Source organism: Labeo rohita, chromosome 5 (genome assembly GCF_022985175.1).
Source record: "Labeo rohita strain BAU-BD-2019 chromosome 5, IGBB_LRoh.1.0, whole genome shotgun sequence".
NCBI classification, from domain to species: Eukaryota; Metazoa; Chordata; class Actinopteri; order Cypriniformes; family Cyprinidae; genus Labeo; species Labeo rohita.
Window position 1 is genome coordinate 34,148,433 of NC_066873.1, and position 20,910 is coordinate 34,169,342.

Sequence of the window (20,910 nt, forward strand, 5' to 3'; positions counted from 1 at the left end):
GAGTGTGTGCGTTCGCAGATTAATTCCACTTCATTTGCATTCGTCAGTTCGCAGTCAGCTTTTATCAGCAGCAGTCACTTGTCATTTAGCAGGCTCCTTTGAACCAGGGTGATGTACAGTGCTCTGGGTGCACAAACAGTCCTGCTGAAGAAACCCACAGTTTAGCATCTTTCCTGTGCTTTGCTTCTCACTCTGGGTTTAGATGTTTGTGTTTCTGGCTCAGATAAATACAAAGCTTTTACCAGCCCTGAAATCGTCAACAGTGTATTGATACTGTTGTAATTTGGAGAATATAATCATATTAATGTTGGTGTGGTAGGTGGTGAGAAGTTAAAAAAAATGACCAGAGATTTACTAAATTATTGTGTGGTTTTGTCGTTGTTTCTGTTTGTTTACTTGCTATTCAAGTAACTCTCAAATAGTACATCTTGATGCAGTTTTCCATCACAGTCTACTATTTTTACCATTACTTTTACTGTTGATATGTATGCAGAAGATGCTTATAAACATCTGTTGTGTGAAATAGCTTCAGGGCCGAACTAAATAAAAAACCATCATTGTTTTGTGATATTAAGATATTGTGATCTTACTTATTTAGTTCGAATTGCTGTATGTAACTGGTTCATCTTATTTTGTGATTTCTTTGGAACAGAGAGCATTTGAACAGAGAAATTAAGTATATAAATGAAGTAAAGGGTCATTCTACTGAAATGTCCATTTTCTGTCCATAGCCTTTACAGAAATATTACTCTTGAAAAACACTTTAGGGTTACAATTTCTTTACATTTTAAAAAGAAACAGTGTTATTTGAACAATTACACATTCTTGAGCCATCAATGTTTGTTTTTATAATTAATTATATAGAATTCCAAGCACCACAAAACTGCTCATCCCCACAGCCATGTACAGAGGGAAAGTCCTTTATTTTGATAGTCAAAAACAGGTTTTTCAGCCATTTAAAATACAGTATGTACAGTATGTATTTATAACTATCAAAAAAAAAAGCGGAATGCTGAATAAATATTATAAAATATATAATGAAAGTAGCGGTCCCCTGGAGTCGTGTCACTGGTGTTACCGTTTAACAAAAATCTTTTATTTTGAAGTAAAAATCACATTGATATCACTTGACTTCCTTCTATTTTCTAAAGATCCCACTGAAGATCTCCACTGTCCTTTTTTTATTTATCTAATCATTTTATATGAAGCTACCAGTTGAGTCACTGGTATGGCCTACTTTATTGTTAGGGAATTGTAAAAAAAAAAAAAAAAAAAAAAAAAAAAATAGAATACAAATGGATTAAACTACCTAATTTAGTGAGTGTACCATGATTGACAAAATGTGGTTTGATACCTTGCAGCAGCCATTTTGTAAAATGCATTTTTCATTAAAAGCAGCCATTTTGTAAAATGCATTTTTCATTAAAATTTTTTTCTGTCATATTAAATAAATAAAACATAATCTCCTTATTTCTTGCTTTTTTATTATTTTTCTGTAACTCTGACTACATGTGCTGCAAAAAAATCGAGAAGTAATATTTCATAAACCTTTAATATTGCCAAAGAAGTAAGGTAACACCAGTGACTGAAAAAATGGTACATGTGATCTTAAATAAATGCACAAAAAAAGATTTGTTAAGCTGTCATTTATGTGTATTCATAAAGTCAGAAGTGTAAATGTTAGAAAAAGAAATACATTTTAAGACATCTTGTCATACCAAAAGTATATAAATTATAGATAAAATTGCTTAGTAATAGAAAGAAAAAAGTAAAGCAAGTATGTCCGGTCAAGTATAAAAAAAATACCTATATTTTATATCTCAGCCCTCACTGAATCAACAATTATATTTAGCTGTCAGCACCCTTGAAAATCAGATGTGAACGCTTTCCACGTTTACTGAAAACAGAAGTAGTTATCTGAGGTTATTTTACTCATAATCATTCCCTTAACGGTTGTTAAAAAAACACTAAAGTTGAAGTCATATTTGAAGTGTAAAACTGAAGTATTATCCGTCCTTTCCTAAGTGACATAGGATGATGCTCGGCCTCATATAGTCCTCACAAGACATATTTCATTTCTCTATCTAACCACTCTCCGTTTCAGTGAAATCACAAAATAAGATGCACCACATTTACTGATACAAACAGTTCTATAAATTGACTCACAGATGTAGTTTTCATACATTTATTTATTTTTGTAAAGTCGTCAGTCAAAAAAGATTCCAACTTGTGACTTCTCACACTTAAGACATACGTTTATTTCTGAACCAGATCAGCTGAGCCCCTCCTAAAACTGAAACACTAGAATAGGCCTACACGGGAAAAGGGTTTTGTGGTTTGCCTATTTGCCCTCTTCCCAGCATGCACTGGGGCATAAATAATTAATATAACTGCATTTGTTTGCCAGTTTTATTTACATTGTTTTATTGATTGTATTGGGATCATGTTTGGTAAGTAGTTGTTTTGTGATTTCAGGCTTTGAGTTTCAAAAACATGTTTTAGCCTTTTAATGTTGTGGTCCGTGTGTGGCTTTTTAAGGCTTTTCAGGTCTTCATGTAATGATGTCAGTAGTATTTTAAGATAACACATACTTTACTTTTCTCTCCATGGATATTTCTTGTAACATTTAATAATTGTGAGTCATTTTAAACGAGGTAATGATGACAGATTTTAAGTCATGCCAACATGATATTTAAAAGGATTACTCCACTTCCAAAATAAAAATGTCCTGATAATTTTCTCACCCCATTGTCATCCAAGATGTTCATGTCTTTCATCATTCGCAAAGAAATTCAGTTTTATGAGTAAAACACATGGATTTTTTCCATATAGTGGACTTCAGTGTTGCTCAACAGATTGAAGGATTGAACGGATTGAAGCTTCAAAGGGCTCTACACGACTCCAGTCGAAGAGGAATAAGGGTCTTATCTAACGAAATTATTGGCTATTTTCTTTTTTAAAAAAATGACAATTTATATACGTTTTATCCTCAAATGCTCATCTTGTCTAGCTCTGCAATGTGCATGCGTACTCTGTGCACTCTGGTTCAATACAGTTAGGGCATGTCGATAAACTCCCATCTCATTTTCTCCTCCAACTTCAAAATTGTCCTACATCGCTGCAGAAGTACCAACCCAGTGTTTACAAAGCGAACGTGCGAAGAAGATCAAACGTACCTTCAAAAAAAGGTAAAATAGCAATGTAGGACAATTTTGAAGTTAGAGGAAAAAATGAGACGGGAGTTTTTTGACATTCCCTAACTGTATTGAACCAGAGTGCACAGAGTACGCATCGCATAGCCAGTCAAGACGAGCGTTTGCGGTTAAAAAGGGTATAAATATTAATTTATTTAAGAAAAAGACCCTTATTTCTCAGCTGGGATCGTTTAGAGCCCTTTGAAGCTGCATTGAAACTGCATTTTTAACCTTCAGTCCATTGAGCACCACTGAACTCCACTATATCCTTGAATGTTTTCCTTAAAAAACCTATTTCTTTGCGACTGAAGAAAGAAAGAAAAGTTATGATTCAAATACATTATGATTCTTTTTTTTTCTTTTTTCCCTGCATGTTTATTTATACTTTTCAATGATTTTGTGAAGCTGTCTTACACAGGAAAAGGAAGAGGGCTAAAAATCTGATTGTCTGACAGCAGGGAAATTTTGACTGACAGTGTTTCCAGTCATCAAAGTTCATCCTTTCTTTTTTTGCATTCAGTCACCTCCATACAAGTTTTCCATAAATATAAAGAAAATGACAGATTTACACTGGCAATCATCTCAGTCCTTAAAGATAGGAAGGTTTTTTTTCTTTTTTCTTTAAGGAAGAGGTGTCTGTGTTCTCTCCTTACTAAAACGGATTGTTTATCATCTCCTCTAAAGGAGAAAGGCCTTATCTTCTCCTTAAAACATTTGTCTTGTGCCTTCATTTTAAAGTCAAGGAGTTATCTCAGTTGGGCAAAGTGTCGAGGTCAGGCTCCGGTGGCGTCCTCTGGAAATACGACCCTGCGGGATTGTTCGCGCAAAGCATTTTTACATCATCTCAACAAGCGACGATCAATTCCCACAAACTCTCCTCTCCTGTCATTGGCTGTAAGCCCCTCCCTCAGAGGCTGTCCGCCCAGCCTCATAACTGCTCTATTAATTTAACCTGAACCGCCCGTCCACAGCATTACTCATCTAAACAACATTTCCATCATCTCAGAACAGCAGCTGGATGCGAAAACGTCCGCCTCCTGCCCGTTACATCCCCTAATTCAATATCTTCCAGACCATTCTCTCTGGATGTCCTGAGGGGGATCGGGTTTTTGCCCGGATGCGGCGCTTGTGCCTTTTTCAACATTGACTCGCCGCCACAACGGCCAGCCCACAAAAGCTCATTGTTCTCATTGACCGATAGCCAGGACACACAATAAACGAATCCATTTCTTTTAGCCCGGCTTCCTAGCCGAGGATATTAACAAACTCTGGCGTGACAGTAAACTCAGAGAGCTTAACCATTTCTCAGTCTCAGGGCAGTCTGCTATTCAGGATCAAGGTTAAAGCCAGCTTTGATGTATGTGGGACTTTTGTCTAGCGAACAGCTCTCAGTCCTTTCCTGTGAAACGCGGCTCTTTGTCTTTCTCTTTATCTCTCACGCTCTCTGTTTTTTTCCCTCGCGCACGTGCACACGCGAGCGACAGATCCCGTAGTCGCTGTCGTATGTTTCCAGCTCTGTCCGCCGCTCTACAAATCATGTTAAAATCTGTTGATTTAACAAAAGCCTTGATAAACGGTGTCCTTCCTGCTTTCTGTTTCTCGCTCACTTTCAAGAGTGCTCAGCAGTCCATCTTGTTGAAAGAGAGAGAGCGGAAAAGTGGGGGAGAGGGGTCAGAGAGAAAAATGGCAGAGAGAGAAAGGGAAAGAGAGAGAGATTTTTCTCTTCATTAGCGGTTGTAAAGAGAGAACTAGCAGAGAGGTTAGAGGTTTTAAGGGATCGATGTTTGCCGTTCAAGGCTCTGAGTTCTGCAGGGGAAAGAAATGTGGCCTCCGTGGAATTTATGAGACCTTCCAGACGTGCACCTTTAAAGAGCTTTGTGATCCCGTACGCACACATGCACACAGGACAGCTCTCGCTTACGCGCACACACCTATAGAAAGCTTTGTGATGTCATCGATCTGTCCATCTATCAATTTCTCTTCTGTCAATCTCACCAACCTTCTTTCTCTTGTGCCGTGTGGAGCTCTGTTCATATTTTATGAACGGAAAAGTAAACTCTAATGAATTGTGTAGATAATCCATTTTTATGAACTTTTTAACAATGCATGTTTCTTCAGCCTTGGCCACTTTTGTGTCCCAGGTTTTTTTTTTTTTTCTTTCTTTCTTCCTTTTTTTTTTTTTTTTTTGAATACCTGTTTCTTTATTTTATGAAGGTCATGTGAGGTCTTAAAAACTGTTACCATGTTTAACTGGTTAACCCTTTTCAAAGACTGTTATTCTTACAATATAAAAATACCTGAAAAACAAGAAAAATGTTTGGGCGTATATTTTATACTTAAAGTGTTAAACATAATATAATTATTAAGTTGCATTATAAAATTATAAATTTGTTGTATGAAAATAGTTTTTAAGATGTCATTTCCACCACACTGAACAAAGGCATAAACTCTAATAAACTGGCTAAATAATTCATTTTAATGACACTGACCTTCTTACCAGTGGATATTTCTTGAATTTCAAGCAGTTTTAAAAACTATAATGAAAACTTTTTAGCATGTTTTACTGTTTTCATTTTAAAAATGAAACAGTTTGAAACATAGCAAAAACATTTTACATTTTTAATATTTTTTTAATACTTATGAAAAAATCACATGTTATGAAAAAAACATTTATAGCTTGTTGTTGTTGTTGTTGTTTTTCTAAACGGAAAAGTAAACTCTAATGAATTTTGTAGGTAATCTATTTTTATTAACTTTTTAACAATGCATGTTTCTTTAACCTTGGCCACTTTTGTGTCCGAGGTTTTTTTTTTCTTTTTCCTTTTTTCTTTTTTGAATACCTTTTTTTTTTTTTTTTCTTTTTTTATGAAGGTCACAAAAGGTCTAGAAAAAAAATTACCATGTTTAATTGGTTAACCCTTGTCAAAGAATTTTATTTTTAAAATATGAAAATCTCTAAAAAAACATAGAATTACTGGTTGAAAAATGTGAAAAATATGTATTATTGTAAATGTTTGTTCTTATTAATGTAAATTCCTAAATTCTTTTAATACACTAAAATTCTTTTTTTATGTAATTTCCACCACACTAAACAAAGGCATGAACCCTAATAAACTGGCTATATAATTCATTTTAATGACACTGACCTTCTTACCAGTGGATATTTCTTTAATTTCAGGCAGTTTTAAAAACTATAATGGAAACAATTTACAATGTTTTATTGTTTTACTGTTTTTACCCAGACTTTTACTCTTAAAATATGAAAATCCCACATACAAATTATACTGTTTGAAATGTAGTAAAATAATTTAAACCCATTTAACATTTTTTATATTTTTTAAATGTAATACTGTTGTAAAAAAACAAACAGAACAAAAAAAAAACATTAATAGGTTTTTTAGTTAGGTTTTTTTTTTTTTTTAAACATCTTCAACATGTAACCATTTTAATATTTATTGTGTGAAGTATTTATTTAATTAGTGGTGACAGTACACAGACTGCTATGAAACCTACAACATAATTTGAGATGTGGTAAAAATGACACTATGTTGGGATTTTTGAGAAGAATTGAAGAAAAAGGAAGAAAAAATATTAAGCAACCCTGCAGCCAGAAGAGAGACATGAGTAAGGATCTTAGGAGAGAAACAAGTGATTCTGAGTGTAGTTCAGAGTAATAATTCATGGAATATTGTTCATTAAATTGGCTGAGCAGATCGCAAGAGTGCAGTTTATGTTGTCTTTTTCACATTTCAAGAGCAGAATAAAAAGAAAAAGTTGCAGCACAGCGCTTGGTAAGGCTAAAAGAGCTTTTACCGCAGAAGTTATGATATCAATGTCACATTAAAGATACAAAGTGTTATAATATTTTATGGATGGAAAAAAACTACACAGAAGAATTCATATCCTAGGCCATCAAAGTGGCAGATTATTTGTTGTATTAGTTCAGCTGTGTCAAAATTTGTCCTTGACCACCTCTAAAAATATGATTGCGTGCTATCTGACTGTGCGCCCATTTCAAAAAACATGTTAATTTCAAATGTGAATGTGACAATAGAGTAATATCTTGTGTCCATTCTTGTTCTGAACTCCGGACCCCTGTTCGTTTCTGTGTTAAAGCTGATCCGCAGTGCTTGGGGTGATCTGTCATTTAGCCAATGGCAGCTCCTGTGTGTGTATGTGTGAGAGAGAGAGATGAGGGCGAATAGGGGGAGATAAAGGAGAGGATCATGTAGATCCAGCTCCCCGCTGAGACACCAATCCCTCTTTATGGCTCGTAAAGACGCCTCCTCACGGCAGAGCCCGACGTGCACACGCTCGCACGAACCCACACGCGACTTCCTATACGCCTGAGGAACGGGAGGGAATGAGAGGGAGAAGCTAGCCGGGAGAATAACCTGATTTTCACTCGCCGTTCCAGAACTCGTCGTCAGTATATCTTCTCACCTCATTTCCCTGATCGACTGAAATCCCACACACACACACACGGGAGAAAGAGAGAGAGGGAAACTGCATGATGAGATAGCTGGTATCGGGGGCCCTGAGGTGAGCAGAATGAGAGTTTGTCCTTTTTATTGGCTGTAATTAGGATGAGGTCATTACCATGCGCCAAAGGCCTTTCACTGCTGGGAGATCATAAAATGCCACCTGAGCGATTTATATTCCACTCCCAGAATCCTCTGCAGCGTTCCACACACATTCAAGAGATGAGGAGATAAGAGACGATCTTAAATGTATGTGTGTGCACACACTCGTTCACATAAATGGAGAAAAAAAAAACAGCTAGAGACGAGCAGTTTTGTGCGTAACAAGTAATATATTGAATAATACGTAATACAGTATTCTTATAGAATTTTCGGTGCACAATTAACATGCAATTTTGTCTATGTCAGGTACTATTCAGGTGTCTGTCTATCAGGGGCCTTTCCTTTCCTCTGCCGCTTCAAAATATTGGATGAGAAGTAAATTTGTAGTACAAAAATCAAACAACGTCATTATTACAAAACATAACATTAAAAAGTGTATAAATTCCTTCTAAAGAAACTGGCCAACAGCGACACCAGCAGGTAAAGTTACAGGGTGACTCCGCATCTCTCTCGCCTCCCCTGAGCCCATTGAGTTTTAACAGACCCCTTAAAGCGTGCGGCGAGTTTAGTGGGGAGTAATTGAAAATCAATGGGGGAAAGTCATGTGAGAGGGGGCAATGCCTCCATTACGTTATGACTGGATATGACTGCTTATGTTCAGCTATAATTGATTCATGCGTTAAATCCCGCCTCCTGTGTTTGTGCATGTTCCATGTTCCACATTCGCCAATCAGTCTGAATGAACAATATAATGGAGTTAATGGGAAGACTAATTTTAAAAAGTAAGTAAACAACTCACACACTTAGACATATTTACTTTGTTATTTCAGAGTAACACTTAAAATAACAAGAAAACATAATCTGTGGGAGTTTTTAGTAAGTAATCCACTTGGCGAAATGTCTGTGACCAATATTTTAATACTTTTGATGACTAAAGATCTAAAAAAATTCAAAAATAGTTAAAAGTTAAAGGAGAAGTCCACTTCCAAAACAAAGAATCACATATAATGTATTCACCCAATTGTCATCCAAGATGTTCATGTCTTTCAGCATTTTTTTTTTTCAAAGAGATTCAGCATTTTTCTTCATATAATGGACTGATATGGTCCCCCGATTTTGAACTTCCGAAATGCAGTTTAAATGCGGTTGTGAACGATCCCAACAGAGGAAGAAGGGTCTTATCTAGCAAAACAATCGGTTATTTTCATTAAAAAATTTAAATACTATTTATTCTCAAACGCTCATCTTGCCTTGCTCTCTTTGAACTCTGTGTATTCTGATTTAAGACAGTTAGAGTATGTTGAAAAACTCCAATCGTATTTTCTCCCTCAACTTCAAAAATAATTTCAAAATCATCCTGCAGAAGTACCGACCCAGTCTTTGCAAAGTAAACATGCAAAGAAGATCAAACACCCTTAACAAAAAAGGTAAAACAGCGATATAGGACGATTTCGAAGTTGAGGGAGAACATGAGATGGGACTTTTTCGACATACCCTAAATGTCATAAGCTGGAAAAAAAACAGTCCAGGCAGAGTAAGACAAGATGAGCGTTTGACATTAAAGAGTATATAAATTGTATTATTTTTATGAAAATAACCGATCCTTAAACTAGACCCTTCTTTCTCGGCTGGGATTGTTTGAAACTGCATTTAAACTGCATTTTTGAAGTTCAAAATCGGGGCACCATATCAGTCCATTATATAGAGAAAAAATGCTAAAATCTTTTCCTCAAAAAACATAGTTTCTTTACGACTGAAGAAAGAAAGACATGAACATTTTGGATGACAAGGGGGTGAGTGCATTATATGTGAATCTTTGTTTTGGAAGTGGACTTCTCCTTTAACTATTAAAAAGAATAGCTGAATATATTGTTTAAATTGTTACGCCTTTAGTTATTATTTTGGAATAAATATTAAATGCTTATCATTCTGTCGTTTTGCAGTTGTTCATCTGCTGGGGTTGCCGTGGCATCTTAAGCGAGTGGAAGGAGAGCTCTATGAGAATGGTATGAGCAAAGAAGATCAGCCTCTACCGGGAGCCGATTTCACCTTCACTCCCGTCCACCTGCCAGGACTCAACACCACGCAACCAGGTGTGTGTGTGTGTGTGTGTGTGTGTGTGTGCTAGTTAAGTCATCTAAAATAAGATTTCTATACAGTGTGATAGCAATTCAGCGTTTCACACAATGTGCCTAAATGTCAAATCTTTGCCTAAAGCAGGAGCCAAGAGATGGTGTGTGTGTGTATCCATTCAGAGTTTATTTCCCATTTAATTAATGGCAGTACACAACAGTAAATAATTTTCTCTCAGATAACCCCTGACATTATGAGGTCATTTTTTAACAGTGAGGTGTGTTTGTATCTGTATAGTTTGATAAATTGCAAATTAAAGAAAGTGTCCTTGTCTGTTAGAGTTTGCTTTGCCATGTCCATAGAGGAGAATAGAATCAAACAGAATAGAAAACTTATCTACACAACCTGGTCATGTGTTAACGTGGAGTATCTAAATGGGAATTGTGCCTGTGCTTACACTGTAGCTCCAAGATGTACATCAGTGATGTCCTAAAATGTGACCCTGGACCACAAACTCTGTCTTAAGTAGCACAGGCGTATTTGTAGCAATAGCTGAAAATACATTGTATGGGTCAAAATGATAGATATTTTGTAAATTTACTACCGTAAATATATCACAGTTAATTTCTTATTAGTAATATGCATTGGTAAGAACTTCATGTGGACAACTTTAAAGGCAATTTTCTCAATATTTAGATTTTTTTTTTCACATTCCAGATTTTCAAATTGTTTCAAATTGTGTTTTATCTCAGCCAAATATTGTCATATTGGTATCATAACAAAACGTACATCAATGGAAAGCCTATTTATTCAGCTTTCATGTGATCTCAATTTATACATTGACCCTTATGACAAAAAAAAAAAAAAAATCCTGTTTTTGAAAGATGTTTCATCAAGATTGCATTTTTTTGTTCAAAAATATGGTAAAACGGTAATATTGTGAAATATTATTACAATTTAGTTTTTTTTTAGTATTTTAATATATTTTAAAATGTCATTTATTCCCATGATGGCAATGCTTCAGTCTTCAGTGTCACACGATGATTAAAACAGAATAAATCAAAAGTTCAAGAGAGCAAAATTATTTATATATTTATTTATTGCTATATTAAATGTTGCTAAATTTATTGCTTTATACTGTAACTACTTTCTTATCTTTATTTACTGTTGACTTTTCTTGTCAGTATAGCCTTTTTACTATTTGTTTTCACACATTATGTTGTTCCATTAATATTTAATGAAATAAAATATAGTTGTAGTCAAGTTTTAGAACAGGTTTTGTTATAAAGGGCCTTTTGCTCCCACTGTTGCAAACGACTTCTCTGATGTCTTCATGTTATGATGCAAGCATGTTGCCTCTGGAGCCAACTTACCTCAGGTGTTAAGCGTCTTGCTCAAGGGCACAGTGATCATAGTTCAAGGAATGCCCTTGCAGGGCTCAGACCTGCAATTTTTTAGTTGTCTAACACAGATCTTTGACCACTAGGTTGCACTAACCCAATTTTTCTGTGCATGTACGTATTAATGCACAGGTGTGCTTGTTCTATCAAAGCTAATGTAAATAACCTCACACCTGAGAGTCCATAAGGGTTTCAGTCCCGCTACTGAAGCGGTGTCTCAGCAGGTGCCGTTTCATCTTTGCCGTCACCTGAATTTGACTCTAGACAGCAGCGCTTTTCAAAGAGTCCTGCAGATGATCATTTTTGATTCACATCAACTGAACCTCTGAAAAATACATCATTCTTTTTGACACTAAAGAAGATATGGAGACGTCTGTGTTGATAGCATCAGAGGCAGGATTCATTCAAAAGCCCTCGGGCACCGTTTTTTGTACTTTTCACAGCCACAGCCTTTCTGTGACCGTCCATCAGAGAACCTGAGCTTGGTTGCATCATTTTCAGTCTTTAACAGCTATCGTCCTAAAACTAAAATTGAGAGTAAGCTGTTGACATCTACCTGGTTTAAGAGGAAGTTTTTTATTCTCCCTCATGTTGTTCAAAACCTGTAAGACTTTCTCTTTTTTTTATTGCAGTGCAAAGGTACATTTAAGAAGAATATCCAGACTGCTGTATTTCACATACTGTACTGAAAGTGAACAAGGACTGGGTCTTTCAAACTTCCAATTGACAAACAATCTCCATGAAGTCCCCTGTACAATTTCTCACACAATGCTGTCCTATGGAATTTAAAACTGGGAATATTGAGAATGAGTCATATGGGTTATTTTGATGAGACTTTTATGGTGCTTTTGTGTTTTTGTAGCCTGAAAGCTCCAGTGTGCATTCATTGTAAATGCATACAAAAGAGCAACCAGAATATCTTTGAAAATGTCTGCTTTTGTGTTCAATGAGAGAAAGAGAGTCAGGTTTGGAACGACATGAATACACGGCATGCACTAATACTTTAAAGCGTATGTTACAGATCCACATGGCAAATGCTTGGTACAAGCATTTTTTCTTCCCCCTTTTTTTTTTTTTTTTTTTTTGTTTGTCTCTCAGGATAATTCGAGGAAATTGGACATATGTTATTTTCATTTTTCGTTTTGCTTGACAGATAAAGAGGTGATTCAGCGAGGCAGGGTGATAGAGAGGGGAGAGGTGGCCGTCGGGACGCAGCTGGTCCAAGCGATTCCTCCTGGACTCTTCTGGAGGTTTCACATTACGGTTCACCACCCCGAGTATGTGAAGTTCAACATTTCACTCACGCGCGATGCTCTGCTGGGCATTTACGGGAGGAGGAATATACCACCTACTCACACGCAGGTGATCACACGCAAACACAAATACAGAAAATTTAAGTTCTTTCATTAAGAGAGAGCATATTGTTTCTTGTGTAATTGTGTATTTATGTATAATACAACTGTCAATCTATTACAATTAATGTAAAATTAATTAGAATAAATTAAGCATATATTGCAAAGAAAAGCCCCTAAATGAAGATAATTTCAAGAGTTCCTTGCCATTGTCGATTTTGGCATACTCAATTGGGGTTTAAAAGACAATTAATATTAAAGGAGAAGTTCACTTCCAGAACAAAAATTCACAGATAATGTACTCATTCCCTTGTCATCCAAGATGTTCATGTCTTTCTTTGTTCAGTCATAAATAAATTATGTTTTTTGAGGAAAGCATTCCAGGATTTCTCTCCATATAGTGGACTTCTATGGTGCCCCCGAGTTTGAATTTCCAAAGTGCAGTTTAAATGCAGCTTTATAGGGCTCTAAATGATCCCAGCCGAGTCTTTTTTAGCAAAACAATCTGTTATTATTTTTTTAATATATACTTAATTTAATTTATATACTTTTAACCTCAAATGCTCGTCTTCTCTAGCTCTGCGTGAACTGTGTATTCCGGCTCAAGACAGTTAGGGTAGGTCGAAAAAATCCTATCTCTTTTCTCCTCCAGCTTCAAAATCGTTGAACATCACTGCAGAAGTACTGATCCAGTGTTTACATAAACGTGCAAAGAAGATCAAACACCCTTTACAAAAAAGGTAAAAAAGCGATCTAGGACCGTTTTGAAGTTGAAGAAGAAAATGAGATTGGAGTTTTTCAACCTACCCTAACTGTCATACACATGCAGTTCATGCAGAGCTAGACAAGATGGTCTAAAATATATAAACTGCCCTCCAAAAGTGTGGAAACACCCCTGGCAAAGTGTGGTTTTGGACGATATCAGCATAAATCCTTATCAGTTTTTGGTGGAAATACATTCAAGTAACTTGACATTATCATTGAATTTTCATTTTGATTACATAATAAAGGCAGTATATACATGTCAAAGTCAGACATGCCCTTTGCCAGCTGTGATGCCTGGTTACTGGTTTAAACTCGACCCAGGTTTTTAAAAGATTTTTGGGTCAGCACACCTTAATAGCCAATTAAGTTTGGAATACAATAAATTTAGGCCCAGATTATGCAGAGCTGTAATAGCTGCTAATTGTGGATATTTTGATGAATCGAAAATTTACATTTTTTCTATGTATAAACTGTTTATATAATAAAATATGTTTTTGTAGTTTGTGTTGTCCCTTAGCAGTGCAAAATTATCACACATTAAAAAGGATTCATGCCAATATTGTCCAAAACCCCACCTTTTAGGGTGTTTCCAAATTTTTGGAGGGCAGTGTAAATTGTTTTTTTTTATTTTTTTTTTTTTTTTTAGAAAATAACCAATCGTTTGGTAGATAAGACCCTTCTTCCTCGGCTGGGATCTTTTAGAGCCCTTTGAATCTGCATTTAAACTGTATTTTGGGAGTTTAAACTCCAAAGAAGGGCACCAAAGAAGTCCACTATATGGAGAGAAATCCTGAAACGTTTTCCTCAAAAAACATAATTTGTTTATGACTGAACAAAGAAAGACATGAACATCTTGGATGACAAGGGAGTGAGTAAATTACTATAAATTGTTATTCTGGAAGTGACCTTCTCCTTAAAGTAATACGATTGATTTAACCGCACTGGCACTCTCAGGATGAGAACAAAACTTGAGCTGAATAATGACAGTAACTTTGCAACATCAACACTGTTATTGAACTGAATTGAGCTGAATAATGACAATGTTGCCTTCTGTAAAGCTGCTTACAGCTAAATTTAGCTTGTTTCATAATTGATGAACTTTGCAACATTGACAGTTATTGAACTGAATTGAAACAACATTGAACTAAACTGAGCTGAATAATGAGACTGTTGTCTTCTGTAGAGCTGTTTTACAGCTGAAATTGAATTTGTTTCATAACTGATGCATTTTACAACATTATTTTCATGTTTATTAATGTGAAGCTGCTTTGAAACCATTTGAATTGTGCTAAGCATATTATAAATAAATGTGACTTGACATTCCTGTGTCAAACAAGTAAAGCACTGAGTAGAAATTATGAAAGTGGCTTTCAAAATATATTTCTTATTTTGGCTTTCAAAATATTTCTTTTTTATTTACAGATTATTAAACATTAATCAGTTGCATGAGCCATGTAAAGTTTAAAAAGTAGTTCAACTTTGAAAAACTCTTGAGACCCCTGTGTTTTCATTGTTTTGTGCTACAATGTAAAAAAAAAATGTGTTTATGTTTAAAACAGCATGTGAGAGAGAGACAGAGAATGTGTGTGTGTGTGTGTTTGAAAGGGAGTGTGTTATCAGACTTTTGTATCCATGCCCAGGTTTTGTCATGATTGTTCATGTTGGTAAACGTTTTCTAAGTGCATATTGTTATGACTGGCAGATAACAAGGAGGATCAGGAGCGTATCTAACGAGGTGCTTCAGACGACCCCAACATGCTAATTACATCTCATTATTCAGGATATCATCCGAGATTAACTGTTCACTTTGCTCAAGAAATTAGAGCCCGGTGTAATTCAATTTAAGGCTTCTCGTTTTCGCCTCATTTGCATACGGGCTCGCATACGTAGGCGGAGGCAAAGCAAGAAGACTGGTTAATTGTTCCCGCTTAATGAAAAGCCTTCTTTTGTGTGTGTGTGTGTGTGTGTCAGAATAGAGATGTTTACACTGCCACAGCTTCAGCTGGTCTACTCCGGCGCGCGCGCGAGTGAGAGTTCGCATGTATGTGTTCACTGAGGCCTGACAGATCGCTACTGCACTGAGACTGTCAACTCCATTGCGGCTCCCACGATCGTTCCTCAGTTTCTCTGGCTGTCATTAAAAGCAGTGGGGCTCTGGTGCAACTGCTGCCCTGCTGGCTCCTGCCTGTCAGCGTGAGAGTCATTACAGTCGATAGGGCTTCAGTGCCTCCACTGCTTCCAGAGTGACTCCGGAGGAGGAGAGGGACTCATTATAGCCAGAGGGTTCTGTAGTGCCTCGGAGAACGCCGCTCATTGATGTTTCTGATGTTTGTAACAGCTCTGTCTAAACACTGGCAATCCCCCCCCAAATACAGACAGACAGACACACACGCCACGTATCTTTTCCAGTTTCCTTGGAGATAGATTCATCCCACTTACAGGATGGAAGTGACACAGTAGTGCGAGGTGATGAGACAGACGCTGAGCGCAGATATACTGATCGCAGGCTGAGTCAAACGAGCGCAGATGGTGAGCTGTAAACGCCTGGATGTAAACGTCTCGCATTTGCAGCGACTCCCGACTTTATCTGGACTCTGTATGTGTGAATGGGATGTGTCTGGCCGTATTTGCTCAAACCGCAGGCATGCTGCTGTGTTGTGTGTGGATGCTGAAACATGGAAAAGGGATCGGTCCTAGGTAAATCAGATGAGAGTGTGGAAGATGCTTAATATCACTAACAGCGGAGCATTTATAGAGCTTTTCCACCAGTATTGAACTGCCACTGTTACTTGTGCTCAGAACCCTTCAGCCCAATAGAGTCTTATTTTTGATCTTCAGTTTATTTTTCTTTATTACTTGTTTTATTACGTCTTTACTGGAATGTTTTTGTTATTTCTTTCGGTCTAAGTTTATTTTGTGCTGTTATTTTATTACTTGTTTTTACAGTACAGATGTTTCATTTTATTTCTTAACCATCTATGTTAAAATTTCATTGTATAATTTATTCCTTAGTTTTAAATTTAATTAGGTTAATTGCTACTTTATTAGTTTACTCTGCACTGCTGTATTTAACTTTATTTTGCACTACAAATATTTCATTTGATGTGTTTGCAGAACTTTTTTACACTATTATTTTACCTCATTTGACTCTAAATCTATTACTTTTTGTTGCCTACTTTCTTGGTTTACTGTATTATTGTTTTATGTTGCATTGCTAATATTTTTTATCTGTTCATATTAGTTTTTTTATCTTTCTTAATAATTCTTGTTTTTTTGGTCTTGTTTTACTTAATTTTACATTGTGTAATTCATTGTTTTTGTTTGCATTTAATTAAGTTAATTGCTACTGTCTGTTTACTCTGCATTGTTACTGAATTTTATTTTAATTTATTGTGCTCTACATATATTTTATTTGTTCACACTGCTGTTTTGCTTAATTTTACATTGTACAATGTATTCTTGTTTACAATTATTTATTTGTGCTTTCTTAGTTTATTTTTATTTTCATTTCCACTACTGATATTTATTTTTATTCGTTCACATTTTCTGTTTGGTTGGGGGTTTTTCCTCATTAAAAAACAAGAAGATATATGGGTTGCCATGCATTAACCCTGTGGAGACGTCCTGCAGGTGCAGATAATAAATATGTTTGGTATCATGCTTTTAAATTAAAGTATCTAAAAATAGATTGCCAGACATCGAGGCATTCAGAGGGGTTTGTCAGACGCACTCTCTAGATGAATGTAATGTAGCGTGGTTGTTGCCAGTGTTGGGTGGATATACTTGATTTACTTTTTCTAGTTCTGTAGGATGCATGTTTTGGCAACTATTAGACATATAAATAGGAGCTTGTTTTCTTCGCGGACTATGCCAGGGTTGGCAGCCTCAATATCAGAGACAGGATAAAGTACAGAGCGATACTGCCACATAGAACAGCAAGTTATGGACGGTCAGTGCCAAGGGCATGAATTCAACTGTCGATCTGTGCTATGTTCTTTTTAACACAATTTAGATGAGATACACAAATAACTGCATGTCCTTTTTCTCCAGTTTGACTTTGTGAAGTTGCTGGACGGGAGACAGCTGATTAAGCAGGATTCCCGGAATGTCAAAATTCCGAACCCTCCTCCGCGGAGTCTGCTAGTGTCTGCTCTGCAGGAGACGGGCTTTGTGGAATACCTTGATGTTGGCACCTGGTACCTGGCCTTCTATAATGACGGTCGCAAGATGGAACAGGTGGTGGTGTACAGCACACCCATAGGTGAGAGCACAACAGTTATTTGTTTATTTTTTCCTTTGTTCCAATATGTGACCCTGGACAACAAAACCAGTCTTAAGTAGCACGGGTATATTTGTAGTAATAGCCAAAAATGCATTGTATGGGTCAAACCTATTGATTTTTCTTTTATGCCAAAAACCATTAGGACATTAAGTAAAGATCATGTTCCAGGAAGATATTTTGTAAATTTCCTCCCGTAAATATATCAAAACGTAATTTTTGATTAGTAATATGCATTGCAAGAACTTCATTTGGACAACTTTAAAGGTAATTTTTTTTTTCAGTTTTTCAAATAGTTGTATCTTGGCCAATCCTAACAAACCATACAACAGTGGGAAGCTTTTTTATTCAGCTTTTGGGTGATGTATAAATCTCAATTTAAAAAAACTGACCCTTATGACTTGTTTTGTGGTCCGGGGTCACATTTAAGCTAACTTATTACATCATGATTGTGTTTTGGGGTATAAAATTGCTTGTTAACAATACACAAAATACATTGGTACATGACTTCAGAATTATTAGACTGTGTAGTGAATTGTATTGTGTCTGTGTGTTCAGAAACAATAGATGGATGCTCCACTAACTGTAACGGTAACGGAGAGTGTGTTGCCGGACACTGTCACTGCTTTACTGGCTTCCTGGGGCCAGATTGTTCTAAAGGTACAACTGAAGACTATAGCCGCTTTTCCACTGTCGGGCCAAACGGTTCTTAGAACGGTTAGGTACGGTTCCAGTTGTGTTTCCACCCGAGCCTGGTACGGCACGGCACGATTACAAACCGTTCTCGGCCCGGAATTCTCAGCACGGCGTGTGCTAAGCGGAAGTGCGCCATTTGATCTAACAGCCAAGTAAACAGCTACGCTGCGTTCATAGCTCATGCATTAATACTGTCAATAAATGTGGTATTTTTTAGAAAGGTTTTACCTTCTGTGTCCGTCTCTGCTGGCATGCATATCCCCTCAGCATTTGTTGGTAACGTGATACCTGTCGTCGCCTTCTGTTTATTTTATTTTTTTTGCGCCAAGAGTTGTGTCCTTTTTTTCTGTTATTTAACGAAGTAAATATCAGATTTAAAAAAAAGGAGTCCCAAAAACAGAAATATCTGATCATTGTCCATATGGCTGTTTACAGTTGCGTTACCAAGGCAACGACTGATGCATTTGTATTGTATTCCAAAGAGTTCCGTTATCAGCACCACAGTGGAAAATGAAACCATATCCGTACTGACTGGCCCGGATCGGCACGGAACGGAACGGTTAAGCAAAGAGAACAGTTCGGCCTGATAGTGGAAAAGCGGCTAATAATACACACAATGATACACAGTATTTTCACAATAATATACATAATCACAGTAACACCTAATAGAATTATACGCAACGTAATCACGGTTATGCACTAATACACTGTTATCGCATGATATAAGTACTCAACTAGGGATGCACCGAAATTAAAATTCTGAGCCGGAAACAAATATTCTGGATGTACTTGGCCAATAACCAAAACCAAAAATGTGTTTTAATAATTATTTATTATTTTATTAAGTAATATAAAATAATTTTGTAAGACTTTTTAATTTAACTTAGTAATTATAATGATACTGAATTAAAAAAAATACAAGCCAGTAAAACCCACACTTTTGAAAAGTAAAACAATAAAACTGAACAGAAAATATATTCATATTAATGTATAGTCTAATTAATGTATAGTCCTACAAAGGTATTATTGTCAGAACATGTGAGCATATTTTTGGCCAAAAACTAAATGATATTTTTAGCCAATAATTTTCAGCAGCCAAAGTTTCAGTGCATCCTGATACTCAACCTTTTATCATTACAGTAAAGCCTATATCTATAACATTAAATATGTTTTAAATGTTTTTAAAACAGCAAGAATCCACACCACAAATGCCAAGTTCTTTCATAAAACTCTAGATGGTGCAGGCTGATGGGTCATTAAGCAAACTGATGATATTCACAGCGTTAAACTACTTGGCACAAGCTGATTGACTCATGTTGCATATGCAGCCAATGAGCCTTTCTGATTTATATTTAAATGGCTGGTTAGCATATATCTGAAACCCTCCACCTCCCCAGCTCCACCTGTATAGACCTTCAACGGGTTATTATATATGCCAGGGGTGGCAAACGTCAGTCTTGGAGAGCCGCAGCCCTGCAGAGTTTTGCTTGAACCCTAATCAAATGCACCTGAACAAACTCATCAAGGTCTGCGCGATTACTAGAAAGCTACAGGCAGGTGAGTTTTAATTGGGGTTGGAGCTGAACTCTGCAAGGCTGCGGCTCTCCAGGACCGGAGTTCGCCACCCCTGATATATGCTATTTGTGCAGCATTATGTCTAGCAGTAGAAAGTTCCTGAACTTGCTTTGCAGCAGCAGCAATATTCTACAACAATAGCAATAACCAACAGCAGCAGCATAGCAGATCTCTTCCACCAAGACCAAGTACAATAACATTGTCATATCTATTACCATGCTAAAATCTTATGAAAGTTACAACTGTAATGATGATGGCACAGAGGAACGATGTTGTTGGTATCACTTCCAGAACAATCAAGCTAATGAACGATAAAAACATTGATAGCCAATCAGAATCCATCCTGCTATAAAGAGCTCAAGCATTTAAAGTGGCTAATGACATAACCATAGCACACACTTAGAATAAACAGAACATATTGGTTGGTGTGGTGGCTTATATACTGTAGTTATTGTTATAGTTATCATTCTTTGTTTTCATACAGTATTACTTATAGTTACACAATGGAACAAAGATCTGATTATTTATGATTTTGTTTGCATATTTCAGACTCTTGCCCAGTGCTGTGTAGTGGTAACGGCGATTATGAGAAAGGTGTGTGTGTGTGTCATGCTGGATGGAAGGGGGCGGAGTGTGAGGTGGAGGAAGGCCAGTGTATCGATCCCACCTGTTCCAACAATGGAGAATGTGTCAACGGAATCTGTGTGTGTGCTCCTGCTTTCAAGGGCGATAACTGTGAGCAAGGTACTGCTCTCTCACACCTACACACACACTTTCATTAAAAGATTTTCAGCTTTTGATGGACTAGATTCATTTTTAGATAGAAAGATTGAGTTTGAAGCACAAATAACCCTCATCTGCAACATGACCATCATGCTGAGTGCGAGTGCGTGTGTGCGTGCAGAGCTACTAGTCTATCTCCACGGCTTGTTTATGATGAATGTCCTGTAATTGGATTTTAAACACACTTTCTCCCCTAACCATTAAGCTGAA

At 36.5% G+C, this 20,910-nt stretch overlaps 1 protein-coding gene across 3 annotated transcripts in view; it reads left to right on the forward strand.

The window, feature by feature from the left end:
- The window catches only part of tenm1 (teneurin transmembrane protein 1), a 190,192-nt gene that overhangs the window by 97,073 nt on the left and 72,209 nt on the right, over positions 1-20,910 (forward strand). For all 3 annotated transcript variants that reach the window (XM_051110878.1, XM_051110881.1, XM_051110879.1), the window contains exons 6-10: positions 9,721-9,870; positions 12,404-12,612; positions 17,418-17,628; positions 18,205-18,306; positions 20,467-20,661. In XM_051110878.1, coding sequence (XP_050966835.1) covers positions 9,721-9,870; positions 12,404-12,612; positions 17,418-17,628; positions 18,205-18,306; positions 20,467-20,661 — 867 coding nt within the window. The remainder of the gene's footprint in view (positions 1-9,720; positions 9,871-12,403; positions 12,613-17,417; positions 17,629-18,204; positions 18,307-20,466; positions 20,662-20,910) is intronic.